Below are 15,406 nucleotides of genomic sequence, written 5' to 3'. Positions count from 1 at the left end.
GGTGTTCAATATCTTTTTTCCTTGAAGATTTTACCTATTCACTTGTTAGAGAGAGAAAGAGAGAGAGACAGCACAAGTGACAGCACAAGCGGGGGGAGAAGCAGGCAGAGGGAGAAGCAGACTTCCCACTGAGCAAGGAGCCTGACACAGGACTCGATCCCAAGACCCAGGGAACAAGACCTGAGCCGAAGGCAGACGCCCAACTGACTGAGCCACCCAGGTGTCCCAAGGTGTTAAATACCTTGTGGCTATTATGAAAACAGATTTAAATATTAATAAGAATATTAAATATGAAATATTATGCTAGGCCTACAGAGTTTATTCACAATAGAGAAGTTGTTTGAGAAGAGGTCCTGTGCTGTAGAAATTAAGATCGCTCATCCCAGAGAAAGACAAAATGTTGTCTGATCTTAGTCAGGATATCCTCAGTGTCACTCAGTACTCTTTGTGATAGTGATAATAACAGAACTGACGTGAGAGGGTTGTTGTAAGGATTAAGTGGGTAAAAAAAATATAAAGACTCTCAGGATAGTAAAATCACTAAGATAATTTAAAATACAATTTTCCCAAATCTCTACCATAAAAGAAATGTTCCTATAGTATACTGAGAAAACCAGTTGCTTTCAATGATCTGTTTCTTGTGTGAGAAATCCCTCACAAAGGAAAGATGGAGGAAACCACTTGTAGTAAACCCTTCATGATAGGAGTAACAGGATTAAGGATAAAACATATAGTATAATACATAGTATATATAATACACTAACCTGATTGAATCACTGAAATATATTCCATTCCCAAGATTTCCAATGTCTGTTCTCTTTGTGCCACGATCTTCAACTACTTTGGGTAAAAGCAGCCCACTAAAAACGAAAAAGACATTACAATGATTTACTAGAAGAAAGGTATCTTTTATTATAGCCTCGTAATTCTAGCAGACATAGGTGCTACTTAAGGACATGCTCAGTGAAAAAAGCCAGGCACAGAAACGCAACTACTGCATGACCTCATATATATGTGGAATCTAGCAAAGTCCAACTCACATAACCAGAGTGCAGAATGGTGGTTTCTAGGACTGGGGGTTGGGGAAAATGGGGAGATGTTGGTTAAAGGGTATACAAACTTTCAATTTTAAGATAATATTATTTGCCAAGAGTAGATCTTATGTCCTTACCACAAGAAAAAAAAAAAAAAAAGATTAACTCTGTAGTGATAGATGTGTTAATTATCTTACTTGTGGGAATCATTTCAGAATGTACACATACATTAAATCATCACATTATACATCTTTAAAAAATCACCTGTACAACCTAAATATATATAATTCTTATTTGTTAATCATATCTTAATAAAGCTGGAAAAAATATACCAATTAGAAGACAATAAGTAAATAAAGAGCATGAAATGAAAAGCAAAATGTATTTCAGAGTACTCCCACAGGAGGGATTCCAGGTGCTGTTCAAATGTACCAAGCTATGGCTAGTTTCTCATTGCTATCTTGGTCAGCCCTGAGATGCTGATCATTTTTCTTACCTCAGGGCTCTGCCTCCTACCTGTTGAGGCTTCCAGCACACAGCAGAACCATATGTAAGCGCAGTGCTCACTGCATTTCTTCCTGGCTCAAGAACTTAAGCAGGTTTCCATTGGCCTTCTAGCACTGTTAAGAACTCTTTACAATCAAAGTTAAACCATGGTTATCTCTGGGAAGGTGGGTAAAGGGAGAATTCTGCCTTTATTACATAAACATCTACTGTTTGAATTTTGCATTATGAAATGTGATTAATTTTATAAAATGGTTTTTGGATTTTATTCCTACTTAAAATTTATTTAAAACAATTTTTTAAATTAAAACTATTTTTTGGGGCACCTGGGTGGCTCAGTGGGTTAAAGCCTCTATCTTCGGCTCAGGTTATGATCCCGGAGTCCTGGGATCGAGCCCCACACCAGGCTCTCTGCTTGGCGGGGAGCCTGTTCCCCCTCTCTCTGCCTGCCTCCTCTGCCTGCTTGTGATCTCTGTCTGTCAAATAAATAAATAAAATCTTTAAAAAAATAAAATAAAAAATAAATTATTTTTCTTTTTTTTCTTTTTTTTTTTAAAGATTTTATTTATTTATTTGACAGAGAGAGATCACAAGTAGATAGAGAGGCAGGCAGAGAGAGAGAGGGGGAAGCAGGCTCCCTGCTGAGCAGAGAGCCCGATGCGGGACTCGATCCCAGGACCCTGAGATCATGACCTGAGCCGAAGGCAGCGGCTTAACCCACTGAGCCACCCAGGCGCCCCAAAATAAATTATTTTTCAATGTTAGTACGTATAATTCTAGATTTTTAAAAAAGATTTATTTACTTATTTATTTTCTATGGGGTAAGGAGCAGAGGGAAGAGGACAAGCAGATTCCTTCCCCACCAAGCTCAGAGCCTGCTGTTTGTTGACCCTATCCCTGAAATTATGATGTGAGCTGAAATCAAGAGTTGGATGCTTAACTGACTGAGCCATCCAGGCATTCCTAGTTTTAAATGTTTAAATCTTTGTTCCATGTGGAGTTTATTTAAGTGTGAGGAATGAGGTAAGGGTCCAACTTTGTATTTTTTCCAGGTAGTAATCTCTCCTAATATATAATATTAAATTATCTTCCACAGAAATAAGAACTACTTTTATCATATATTAAACCCTCTATATCTTTACATTTGCTTTTGGATTCTTTATTCTGTGACTCATCTGTTCGGGTACAACCTCACTGTTTTAATTAACATAGCTTTATAAAATGTTTTTAGTGTCTGGTTAATTCTCCTTCATTAATTGTCTTTTTCTTAATTACCCTGGTAAAATCCAATTAAAAAATATGTACAGTAGTATCAGCTTTTTATTTAAAAAAATCTTGTTAGCACTTTTATTGTGATAGCTCTAAATTTATAGGTTAACTCAAGTAAAACTGGCATCCTTCTGATTAGTGCAATTATCTTTTGGGTCCTTCAATAGGAGTTTAAAATTTTTTCCAGCTGGATCTTGTATACTTCTGTTTCTTCTCAGGTATTTTTTCCTTAGGTATTTAAGTAAGGATCCAGATGTAATCATATCCTCTCAGGCTCCTTGTGACTGCAGTTCAGCTCTAACATTAAGTGGCTATTCGAAGCAATAGAAAATTAGTTATGTTTTATACAGGTAACTAACAGTATCTAGATACTCTAATTTCTAGATCTTTCTTCTTCTTTTTTTTTTTTAAGATTTTATTTATTTATTTGGCAGAGAGAGATCACAAGTAGGCAGAGAAGCAGGCAGAGAGAGAGAGAGAGAGAGAGAGGGAAGCAGGCTCCCTGCTGAGCAGAGAGCCCGACGCGGGACTCGATCCCAGGACCCCGAGCCCATGACCTGAGCCGAAGGCAGCGGCTTAACCCACTGAGCCACCCAGGCGCCCCTAGATCTTTCTTCTTAAGTATTAGATATTCCCTAAATTAGATACACATAGAAGAGCCATGAAATAGAGAATCCCCTTTCTGCATGAGATACAGTTTTCAAGAAGCAATTCACACCCATGTACTACACTCTAAAAATATGTAATAATAAGTACATAATTTAACTTATTACAATTTAAAGTGTTCAGTTTTGGGGCACCTGGGTGGCTCAGTGGGTTAAAGCCTCTGCCTTTGGCTCAGGTCATGATCCCAGGGTCCTGGGATTGAGCCCCGTATCGGGCTCTCTGCTCAGTGGGGAGCCTGCTTCCTCCTCTCTCTCTGCCTGCCTCTCTGCCTACTTGTGATCTCTGTCTATCAAATAAATAAATAAAATCTTTAAAAAAATAAAATAATGTGTTCAGTTTTCTCTGGAATACAATAAGCCGATTTTAACTAAAGAGGCCCGGGGAGCCTGGGTGGCTCAGTGGTTTAGGCCTCTGCCTTCGGCTCGGGTCATGATCTCAGGGTCCTGGGATCGGGCCCCGCGTCGGGCTCTCTGCTCAGCGGGGAGTCTGTTTCTCCCTCTCTCTCTGCCTGCCTCTCTGACTACTTGTGACCTCTCTCTCTGTCAAATAAATAAATAAAATATTAAAAAAAAAAAAGAAATCTAACTGAAGACGCCCATGTAGTATAGAAAAAAAAAATTAGGAAACCAAGGCAAAATACTTCATGTTCATGAGGCTGAAACATTTAGAAAATAAACATGGTATCCTCTTACCGTGACAGGATCCCAACAAAGCTTTGTACAGGCGATCCATGTAGTAAGGACTTCACATTGCCAAGTTTGTTCAAAAACTCTGTGGCTTCATTCACTCTGCCAACTCTAAATATCTGCAAGATATCCAATGGAACTTTGCTGTGAAAAGTAGAAGAAAAATCTTGAGATTGCATAATCAAAAGCAAAATAAAAAATCATTATCAGCAGAAAGCCCAAAATAGCCCAAATGGCCATTATTACGGAATTGATTCAGTGAATCACAACATAACATTTCTTAGAAATATTATGTAGTCATTAAAAAAATCATACTCCACATCACTCGGCATCAGGGAAATACAAATCAAAACCACAATGAGATATCACCTCACACCAGTCAGAATGGCTAAAATTAACAAGTCAGGAAATGACAGATGCTGGCGAGGATGTGGAGAAAGGGGAACCCTCCTCCACTGTTGGTGGGAATGCAAGCTGGTGCAACCACTCTGGAAAACAGCATGGAGGTTCCTCAAAATGTTGAAAATAGAACTACCCTATGACCCAGCAATTGCACTACTGGGTATTTACCCTAAAGATACAGACGTAGTGATCCGAAGGGGCACGTGTACCCGAATGTTTATAGCAGCAATGTCTACAATAGCCAAACTATGGAAAGAACCTAGATGTCCATCAACAGATGAATGGATAAAGAAGATGTGGTATATATACACAATGGAATACTATGCAGCCATCAAAAGAAATGAAATCTTGCCATTTGCGACGACATGGATGGAACTAGAGGGTATCATGCTTAGTGAAATAAGTCAATTGGAGAAAGACAACTATCATATGATCTCCCTGATATGAGGACATGGAGAAGCAACATGGGGGGTTAGGGGGATAGGAGAAGAATAAATGAAACAAGATGGGATTGGGAGGGAGACAAACCATAAATGACTCTTAATCTCACAAAACAAACTGGGGGTTGCTGGGGGGAGGTGGGATTGGGAGAGGGGAGGGGGCTATGGACATTGGGGAGAGGAGGCGAACCATAAGAGACTATGGACTCTGAAAAACAACCTGAGGGTTTTGAAGGGTCAGGGGTGGGAGGTTGGGGGAACAGGTGGTGGGTAATAGGGAGGGCACGTTTTGCATGGAGCACTGGGTGTTGTGCAAAAACAATGAATACTGTTATGCTGAAAAAAATAAATAAAATGGGAAAAAAATTAAGGATATGAAGTAAAATGTAGTAAAATAAATTTTAAAAATGTTATAAAACTTTATGCACAGCATGATCTCAAATTTTGTCAAATACATAATATATATAATACATATAATATATAGATGGAATTCATTCATGTATTTATTCATTCATTCAACAAATACACTCTGGGAGTGCCTGGGTGGCTCAGTTGGTTAAGCACCGGACTCTTGATTTCACTGGGGTCATGAGATCAAGCCCTGGGTCAGGCGACACACCAGGCATGGAGCCTGGTTGGGATTCTCTCTCTGCTCATCCCCACTTTCCGCTCCCACGTGCCTGTGCTTGTGCTCTGTTTCTCTCTCTCTAAAACAAACAAACAAACAAACAAACAAACAAACTATGTGCTGAGTATTCTGCTAGGCCCTGGAAGTGAGATAATATGGTCTCTGGCTTCACGGGGCTTGTATCCTAATGGAGAGAGACAAAAATTAAAAGTTAACAAATAACTGATTTTACATTCTACTCAGCAAGCTAACCAGGTTCAGAGAGAGGATGGTGAAGAAAGGCCTATCTTTGAAAGTGACATTGCAACATGACATAATACAGTATATATTTTAAGACCTAACTGGTTGTTTGGGGAAAATAAATTGGCTGGGGCAGAAGCAGAAAGAATGTCAGGAAGTAGGTGAGACAGCGGTATCTGGATTAAATGTGGCAGCAGTGTGAATGAAAGAAGCCAATGGGGGGGTGCTTGGGTGGCTCAGTGGGTTAAAGCCTCTGCCTTCGGCTCAGGTCATGATCCCAGAGTCCTGGGATCAAGCCCCACATCGGGCTCTCTGCTTAGTGGGGAGCCTGCTTCCTCCTCTCTCTGCCTGCCTCTCTGCCTACTTGTGATCTCTGTCAAATAAATAAAATCTTAAAACAAAAAAAAAGAAAGAAAGAAGCCAATGGATTAGAGACATTCTGGAGACAGAACTGACAGGGCACAGTGACATGGGGATGAAGGAGAGTTGACAATGGCTCTGGGTGGGTGACTAGGATGAGGAAGCATGGGAAAAGACTGGGGGACTATGGAGGAACAGCGTTGGGGGGTAGAAAATGTAAGAGAGCCTATCCAGCATGTCTCCCCAACTCCCCATTCTCTGGTGTCACACTGGTAGCTTAAAAGTAGCTATAGTAGGAGTATTTATATCACAGAAGCCAACAGTTATTATAAGTCAGGACTTCTATTTTAGGGAGCTGGCTTGCCAGCATACCAATAGATATGTAAAGAATCAATAATTGAGTTTGGGTTATATTCTTTTATTTTTAATATTTTATTTATTTATTTGACAGAGAGAGAGATCACAAGTAGGCAGAGAGGCAGGCAGAGAGAGAGAGAAGAGGAAGCAGGCTCCCTGCTGAGCAGAGAGCCCAATGCGGAACTCGATCCCAGGACCGTGAGATCACGACTCGAGCCAAAAGCAGAGGCTTAACCCACTGAGCCACCCAGGTGCCCCAGAGTTTGGGATATATTCTACACCAACAAGTAACAGTGGTCATATTATCTCTGGGTTATCTCTGGGTAGTGAGATTTAGGTGATCTTCAGTTTTCATCATGCTTTTACACATTGTCTAAACTTTCAGCAAAGAATATGAATTTTATAACTAGAAAAAATTAATATGAAAATCATCACTAGTGAAACAAAATGAAGAAAATCTAATTCTTCACAGCAGCAGAATCTCTCCATAGGGAAAGGTCCACTTTTGTCATATGAACAGTTCAACCTCATTTGGGTGTGAGGTGAGATCTCCAAGGACTTCATGAGTTATATTAGATGACTAAAAATGTACAACTGGCCTATGCAGTTGGTTCAAGGGGCTGCAGTTCACCACCTTTAGCTCTAAGTGTGTAAGGCTTATGATTAAAGTTAACCTGGCTCTTTATTACCTAATGAGAGCCAAGATGCCCGAAAGGTCCAGAAGAAAGACTTCAGGCAGAGGAGTGCTAGGAGTTTACATTAGTGGGAAGAATGACCAAACCGAGGAAGACAGTCACCCTTGAGAATAACCCATCAAATTAGTTTCTGAACCTTGAAGCTGGGTCCAGGCTTGTCAGAGCGGCTGATCCACATATGTCTGTTGTTACTGCTGCTGCCCTGTGTTGTAGAACACACAAGGGCACAAGAAACAGGGACTCTCACAGTCAATGAGGAAACAAATGTGACTGACCTTTAGGGGTGTCATATCTCTTGAAGTATTTTCCAGATTTTCAACTGAGTGTTTCCATGCCATGGAGTGGCCATTTTATTTTATTTTTTTTAAAGATTTTATTTATTTATTTAATTTATTTGACAGAGATCACAACTAGGCAGAGAGGCAGGCAGAAAGAGGAAGGAGGCTCCCCGCTGAGCAGATAGCCCGAAGCGAGGCCTGATCCCAGGACCCCGGGACCACGACCCAAGACAATGGCAGAGGCCCCAACCCACTGAGCCACCCCCTGGATGTGGCCATTTTAGAAGCTGCCACCCACATAGTCCTGCATCTTAAAAATCGTTTTTTTTTTTTTAAAGATTTTATTTATTTATTTGATAGAGAGAGATCACAAGTAGGCAGAGAGGTAGGCAGAGAGAGAGGAGGAAGCAGGCTCCTCGCGGAGCAGAGAGCCCGATGCGGGGCCCGATCCCAGGACCCTGACATCATGACCTGAGCCGAAGGCAGCGGCTTAATCCACTGAGCCACCCAGGCGCCCCTTAAAAATCTTAATTTAAGCAGATTTTGCTACATAATATCCTTCAAAACACAAAAATACCTTCTGATTTCAAGTTTTTAAATTTAATTCTCAGCAAGATTAGATAAACTTGAAATTTGAGTGGAATAGTAGGAAGTGTTTTCAAGCACAGAATACTGTCCCAAATCTATTATATACAGATATATATAGATATACTTAATATATCATATATATATATAATATACATACAAAGATATTATATATAGATATATAATATATATACACATATATAAATATATATACACATATATAAATATAAATATATACATTTTTTTAAAAGTAGGGTTTTTAAAGTAGATTCCATGTCCAGGATGGAACCCAATGTGGGACTTGAACTTAGGACCCTGAGATCAAGACCTGGGCTAAAATCAAGAGTTGAACACTTAACCCACTGAGCCACCCAGGCATCCCCCAAGTCCCATTATAAGCACAGAAGAAAGTAATCTGTCATCATAACATAGCTACCTTGTTATAGAGGATTAAATTACACAGGTAATTATGGAGACTAGCTCTTTAACAGAATCTGAAACAGTATTACATAATAACAGCTCCTAAGACATTTCCTTTATACATACCTATAATTATTCTGTAAAACCTCTTCTTTAACTCTGAAAAATTCTTCAGTGTTCTGTTCAACATGCTCAATTTTGCATCTCAAAGCTTGGTATTTGGCAAGAGATGGTGGGTTGGGTTTGAACAAATTAGTTTCACAGACATTAACCATGTCTCTTATTAGCTGTAGATAAAAATAATAAGAGTTGTCAGAATCACTCTGTATCAAAATATTTATAGCTCATTACACTTTCTCAAAAAGATTGGAAAAATAAGGGTTTTTCTTCCTAAAGTTTTTTTTTTAAAGGTTTTATTTATTTTTTTTATTTGTTTATTTACAGCATAACAGTGTTCATTGTTTTGGCATCACACCCAGTGCTCCATGGAGTACGTGCCCTCCCTATTACCCACCACCTGGTTCCTCAACCTCCCACCCCCCCCCCCCCCGCCCCTTCAAAACCCTCTGGTTGTTTTTCAGAGTTCATAGTCTCTCATGGTTCATCTCCCCTTCCAGTTTCCCTCAACTCCCTCTCCTCTCCATCTCCCCATGTCCTCCATGTTCTTTGTTATGCTCCACAAATAAGTGAGACCATATGATACTTGACTCTCTCTGTTTGACTTATTTCGCTCAGCATAATCTCTTCCAGTCCCGTCCATGTTGCTACAAAAGTTGGGTATTCATCCTTTCTGATGGAGGCATAATACTCCATTGTGTATATGGACCACATCTTCCTTATCCATTCATCCGTTGAAGGGCATCTTGGTTCTTTCCACAGTTTGGCGACCGTGGCCATTGCTGCAATAAACATTGGGGTACAGATGGCCCTTCTTTTCACTACATCTGTATCTTTGGGGTAAATACCCAGCAGTGCAATTGCAGGGTCATAGGGAAGCTCTAGTCTTAATTTCTTCAGGAATCTCCACACTGTTCTCCAAAGTGGCTGCACTAACTTGCATTCCCACCAACAGTGTAAGAAGGTTCCCCTTTCTCCACATCCTCTCCAACACACGTTGTTTCCTGTCTTGCTAATTTTGGCCATTCTAACTGGTGTCAGGTGGTATCTCAATGTAGTTTTAATTTGAATCTCCCTGATGGCTAGTGATGATGAACATTTTTTCATATGTCTGATAGCCATTTGTATGTCTTCATTGAAGAAGTGTCTGTTCATATCTTCTGCCCATTTTTTGATATGATTATCTGTTTTGTGTGTGTTGAGTTTGAGAAGTTCTTTATAGATCCTGGATATCAACCTTTTGTCTGTACTGTCATTTGCAAATATCTTCTCCCATTCCATGGGTAGCCTTTTTGTTTTGTTGACTGTTTCCTTTGCTGTGCAGAAGCTTTGGATCTTAATGAAGTCCCAAAAGTTCATTTTTGCTTTTGTTTCCTTGGCCTTTGGAGACATATCTTGAAAGAAGTTGCTGTGGCTGATATCGAAGAGGTTACTGCCTATGTTCTCCTCTAGGATTCTGATAGATTCCTGTCTCACGTTGAGGTCTTATATCCATTTCGAGTTTATCTTTGTGTACGGTGTAAGAGAATGGTCGAGTTTCATTCTTCTACATATTGCTGTCCAGTTTTCCCAGCACCATTTATTGAAGAGACTGTCTTTTTTCCATTGAATATTTTTTCCTATTTTGTCGAAGATTATTTAACCATAGAGTTGAGGGTCCATATCTGGGCTCTCCACTCTGTTCCACTGGTCTATGTGTCTGTTTTTATGCCAGTACCACGCTGTCTTGGTGATCACAGCTTTGTAGTAAAGCTTGAAATCGGGTAACGTGATGCCGCCAGTTTTGTTTTTGTTTTTCAACATTTCCTTAGCAATTCGGGGTCTCTTCTGATTCCATACAAATTTTAGGATTATTTGCTCCAGCTCTTTGAAAAATATTGGTGGAGTTTTGATTGGAATGGCATTAAAAGTATAGATTGCTCTAGGCAGTATAGACATTTTAACAATGTTTATTCTTCCAATCCAAGAGCATGGAACAGTCTTCCATCTTTTTGTGTCTTCTTCAATTTCTTTCATGAGCGTTCTGTAGTTCATCGAGTACAGGTCCTTTACCTCTTTGGTTAGGTTTATTCCCAGGTATCTTATGGTTCTTGGTGCTATAGTAAATGGAATCGATTCTCTAATTTCCCTTTCTGTATTTTCATTGTTGGTGTATAAGAAAGCCACTGATTTCTGTACATTGACTTTGTATCCTGCCACATTACTGAATTGCTGTATGAGTTCTAGTAGTTTGGGGGTGGAGTCTTTGGGGTTTTCCATATAAAGAATCATGTCATCTGCGAAGAGAGAGAGTTTGACTTCTTCCTTGCCAATTTGGATAACTTTTATTCCTCTTTGTTGTCTGATTGCCATTGCTAGAACTTCTAATACTATGTTGAACAAGAGTGGTGAGAGTGGGCATCCTTGTCGTGTTCCTGATCTCAACGGGAAGGCTGCAAGCTTTTTCCCATTGAGGATGATATTTGCTGTGGGTCTTTCATAGATAGATTTTATGAGTTCAGGAATGTTCCCTCTATCCCTATACTTTGAAGCGTTTTCATCAGGAACGGATGCTGGATTTTGTCAAATGCTTTTTCTGCATCAATTGAGAGGACCGTGTGGTTCTTCTCTCTTCTCTTATTGATTTGTTCTATCACATTGATTGATTTGCGAATGTTGAACCAACCTTGCAACCCAAGGATGAATCCCACCTGGTCATGGTGGATAATCTTTTGAATGTGCTGCTGGATCCTGTTTGCTAGGATCTTGTTGAGAATCTTTGCATCCATATTCATCAGTGATATTGGTCTGAAATTCTCCTTTTTGGTAGGGTCTTTGCCTGGTTTGGGGATCAGGGTAATGCTGGCTTCATAAAAAGAGTCTGGAAGTTTTCCTTCTGCTTCAATTTTTTGGAACAGCTTCAGGAGAATTGGTGTTATTTCTTCTTTGAAAGTTTGGTAGAATTCCCCAGGGAATCCGTCAGGTCCTGGGCTCTTGTTTTTTGGGAGGTTTTTGATCACTGCTTCAATCTCATTACTAGATATCGGTCTATTCAGGTTGTCAATTTCTTCCTGGTTCAATTTTGGGAGTTTGTAGCTTTCCAGGAATGCATCCATTTCATTAGGTTGCTTAGCTTATTGGCATATAACTGTTGGTAATAATTTCTGATGATTGTTTCTATTTTCTTGGTGTTAGTTGTGATCTCCCTTTTCATTCATAATTTTATTAATTTGGGCTTTCTCTCTTTTCTTTTGGATTAGTGTGGCCAATGGTTTATCGATCTTATTGATTCTTTCAAAAACCCAGCTTCTAGTTTCATTGATACATTCTACTGTATCTCTGGTTTCTCCCTCATTGATCTCTGCTCTAATCTTGATTATTTCCCTTCTTGCGTGTGGAGTTGGTTTGATTTGTTGTTGATTCTCCAGTTCTTTAAGGTGTAGAGACAGCTGGTGTATTCTGGATTTTTCAATGTTTTTGAGGGAGGCTTGGATGGCTATGTATTTCCCCCTTAGAACCGCCTTTGCTGTATCCCATAGGTTTTGGACCAAAGTGTCTTCATTCTCATTGGTTTCCATGAATTGTTTAAGTTCATCTTTGATCTCCTGGTTGATCCAAGCATTCTTAAGCAAGGTGGTCTTTAGCTTCCAGGTGTTTGAGTTCCTTCTGAACTTTTCCTTGTGATTGAGTTCCAGTTTCAAAGCATTGTGATCAGAGAATATGCAGGGAATAATGTCAGTCTTTTGGTATCAGTTGAGTCCTGCTTTGTGTCTGAGTATGTGGTCTATTCTGGAGAAGGTTCCATGTGCACTTGAGAAGAATGAGTATTCTGTTGTTTTAGGGTAGAATGTTCTGTATATGTTGATGAGGTCCATCTGGTCCAATGTTTCATTCAATGCTCTTATTTCTTTATTAATTTTCTGCTTCAATGATCTGTCTATTTCTGAGAGAGGCGTATTAAGATCTCCTACTATTCTTGTATTCATATCAATATGACTCTTTATCTTGATTAATAGTTTTCTTATGTAATTGGGTGCTCCCATATTGGGGGCATAGATATTCACAATTGTTAGATCATCTTGGCGGATAGTCCCTTTAAGAATTATGTAGTGTCCTTCTGTATCTCTGACTACAGTCTTTAGTTTAAAATCTAATTTATCTGATATGAGAATCGCTACACCGGCCTTCTTTTGAGGCCCATTGGCATGAAAGATGTTTCTCCATCCCTTCACTTTCAGTCTGGGTGTATCCTTAGGTTCAAAATGGGTCTCTTGTAGACAACATATGGGTGGGTCCTGTCGTTTTATCCAATCTGCAACCCTGTGTCGTTTTATGGGCGCATTTAGGCCATTCACATTGATAGTGATTATTCAGAGATAGGTTTTTATTAACATCGTGTTGCCTTTGAAGTCTTTCTGTCTGTAGATTGTTTCTATATTTCTGTTCAATGATATTCTTAGGATTTTTTCTCTTTTATAGGACCCCCGTTAATATTTCCTGCAGTGTCGACTTGGTGGTTGCATAGTCTTTTAAGCCTTGCTGGTCTTGGAAACTCTTTATCTCTCCATCCATTTTAAATGTCAGTCTTGCTGGATAGAGTATTCTTGGTTGCATGTTCTTCTCATTTAGTACTCTGAATATATTTTGCCAGCCCTTCCTGGCTTGCCAGGTCTCTGTGGAAAGGTCTGACGTTATTCTAATGGGTTTTCCTCTGTATGTAAGGAGCCTCTTTGTCCTAGCTGCTTTTAAGAGGGTCTCTCTTGAAACATAATTCCTCATTCTAACTATAAGGTGTTGTGAGGACTTTCGAGAATCTAAAATCTTGGGAGGAAATCTTTCTGCCTCTAGTACATGAACGTTGTTTCCATTTGTGAGATTGGGAAAATTTTCATAGACAACTTCTTCCACTATATCTTCTAGACTTCTTTCTTTTTCCTCCCCTTCAGGGATTCCAATAATTCTGACGTTGGAACGTTTCATGGCATCGTTTATTTCCCTGATTCTATTTTCGTGGCTTCTGAGCTGTTTGTTCCAGGCTTCCTCCTGATTCTTTCTCTCTATCTATTTGTCCTCCAGATCACTAATTCTATCTTCTGTCTCAGTTACCCTAGCTTTTAGAGAATTTAGATTGGATTGGAACTCATTGAGAGCATTTTGAACATCATCCCTGGTGGCTTTCAGTTCTGCCCTAACATTGTGAACATCATCCCTGGTGGCTTTCAGTTCTGCCCTAATCAATTCTGTTTGGTCATCCATGGCTTTCTCCAACTTAGCTATTGCCTGGATAATTGTTAGTCTGAATTCCTTTTCTGACATATTGTCTATGTCCATAGCCATTAGCTCTGTTGCAGAAGGCCCATCCTCTGTATTTTTCTTCTGTTGGGTATTCCTCCTCCTAGTCATTTTGGTAAGAGATGACTGAACAGATGCAGCTGGACTTCTCGATTGTGGTGTAGTCAATGTGCACCCTGGAATGCTTTTGTGCAATCAGGATTCCCCACCCAAATGAGAGAAAAAAGAAAAGAAAAAGAAATAGAGAAGAAAGAAAAAAAGGGGAAAGAAAAAAGGAAAAAAAAAAGAGAGAGAGAGATAGGAAAAAAAGGGAAGATAAAAGAGAAGGCTCAGCTCAAATGGGCCACAAGGTATGATTTGTGAAGTATACAAACAAAAGCAGACAAACAAAAAGAGTGATAAAAGTATATGACAAGAGAAAAAAATATGTATATATAAGCAAAAAAAAAAAAAAAAAAGGGAAGAACCTCATCAGAAAGAACCCCAAGTATAAGATTTATATATTATCAGGACAAACACAAATTCACAGAAACACTGACAGAAGGAAAAATTGGGAGAGTGGTTATCGATTCTCAGTGTGGGTGAGGAAGGTTATTTTGATTCTTCCTGAAGGTATCTTGATGTTTTTGTTAAGGGACTCAACTTTCCTAAGTTACAGGGGGATTAGAAACTGGTTTGCCTATAGGGGTAGCATTGATTGGGGAAAGGGGATTACCTTGAAGTTTAACTCTATATGTATAGTAGAAAATAAAAATTAAAAAAGAATAAACTAGACTAAACTAAGTTAAAATTAAAAAAGAATTAAAAAAATAGAAAAGCAAAAGAAAAACATGGGTGTATGTATCAAAAAGTTCAGGTTAGAAGGTTATTAAAGAATTTGATGTACTGGACATCTCAGTGTGATGGTAAATAGGTTAAAAAATTATCTGTATGTATAAAAAAAAAGAACCAGAATATTGGTAACGAGTTAAAAATAAAAGTTGTATTTATGAAGTAGTGGTGGTTGTTCTCTTGTAGTCTTTTTTTTTTTTTTTTCTTCCTTCCTGGTTGGTTTTCTGGGGGAGGGGCCTGCCACGTGGGTTTTCAGACAATGATGTTCCCTGAGTTAGGTCCTCCTGCTCCCCTCAAGGGGGTGAGCTCTGAGGAAACTGTTTTTTTCAGCCTTTTGTTCTCTGGGGGTTTTTATGTTCTTTCATCTGCTTTCTCTCGCCTTGACAGCTTTTGATGGTTTTTGGAGGTTTAGAGGAGAGCAAACTGCACCCCGACCTCCCTCTCAGAGAGAAGCCTCAGAATGTTTTGCAAAAGCTGCTGGCAGAGTCAGTTCTGAGTCACTGTCCCTGGGGATGCAGGAGCTCCTCGTTGTACCCAAAACCAGGGCAGCGGGGGCTGTCTAGGCAGCTCCAGACCGCCAGAGAGGTTCTGAGCAGAGATCGCATACTGAGATTTTCCCACTG

At 39.5% G+C, this 15,406-nt stretch overlaps 1 protein-coding gene across 3 annotated transcripts in view; it reads right to left on the bottom strand.

Moving 5' to 3' along the window:
* PARP4 (poly(ADP-ribose) polymerase family member 4) overlaps window positions 1-15,406 on the bottom strand; it is a 143,741-nt gene that overhangs the window by 96,264 nt on the left and 32,071 nt on the right. For all 3 annotated transcript variants that reach the window (XR_006814881.1, XM_045978057.1, XM_045978058.1), the window contains exons 10-12: window positions 8,691-8,851; window positions 4,166-4,303; window positions 765-860 (exon numbers count right to left, since the gene is read on the bottom strand). Coding sequence is in view for 2 of the 3 variants with exons in the window: in XM_045978057.1 (XP_045834013.1) it covers window positions 765-860; window positions 4,166-4,303; window positions 8,691-8,851 (395 nt within the window). In the remaining variant the exon portion in view is untranslated. The remainder of the gene's footprint in view (window positions 1-764; window positions 861-4,165; window positions 4,304-8,690; window positions 8,852-15,406) is intronic.

The sequence above is a fragment of the Meles meles genome, chromosome 14 (assembly GCF_922984935.1).
Source record: "Meles meles chromosome 14, mMelMel3.1 paternal haplotype, whole genome shotgun sequence".
NCBI classification, from domain to species: domain Eukaryota; kingdom Metazoa; phylum Chordata; class Mammalia; order Carnivora; family Mustelidae; genus Meles; species Meles meles.
This window is presented reverse-complemented; position numbering and strand designations above follow the sequence as displayed.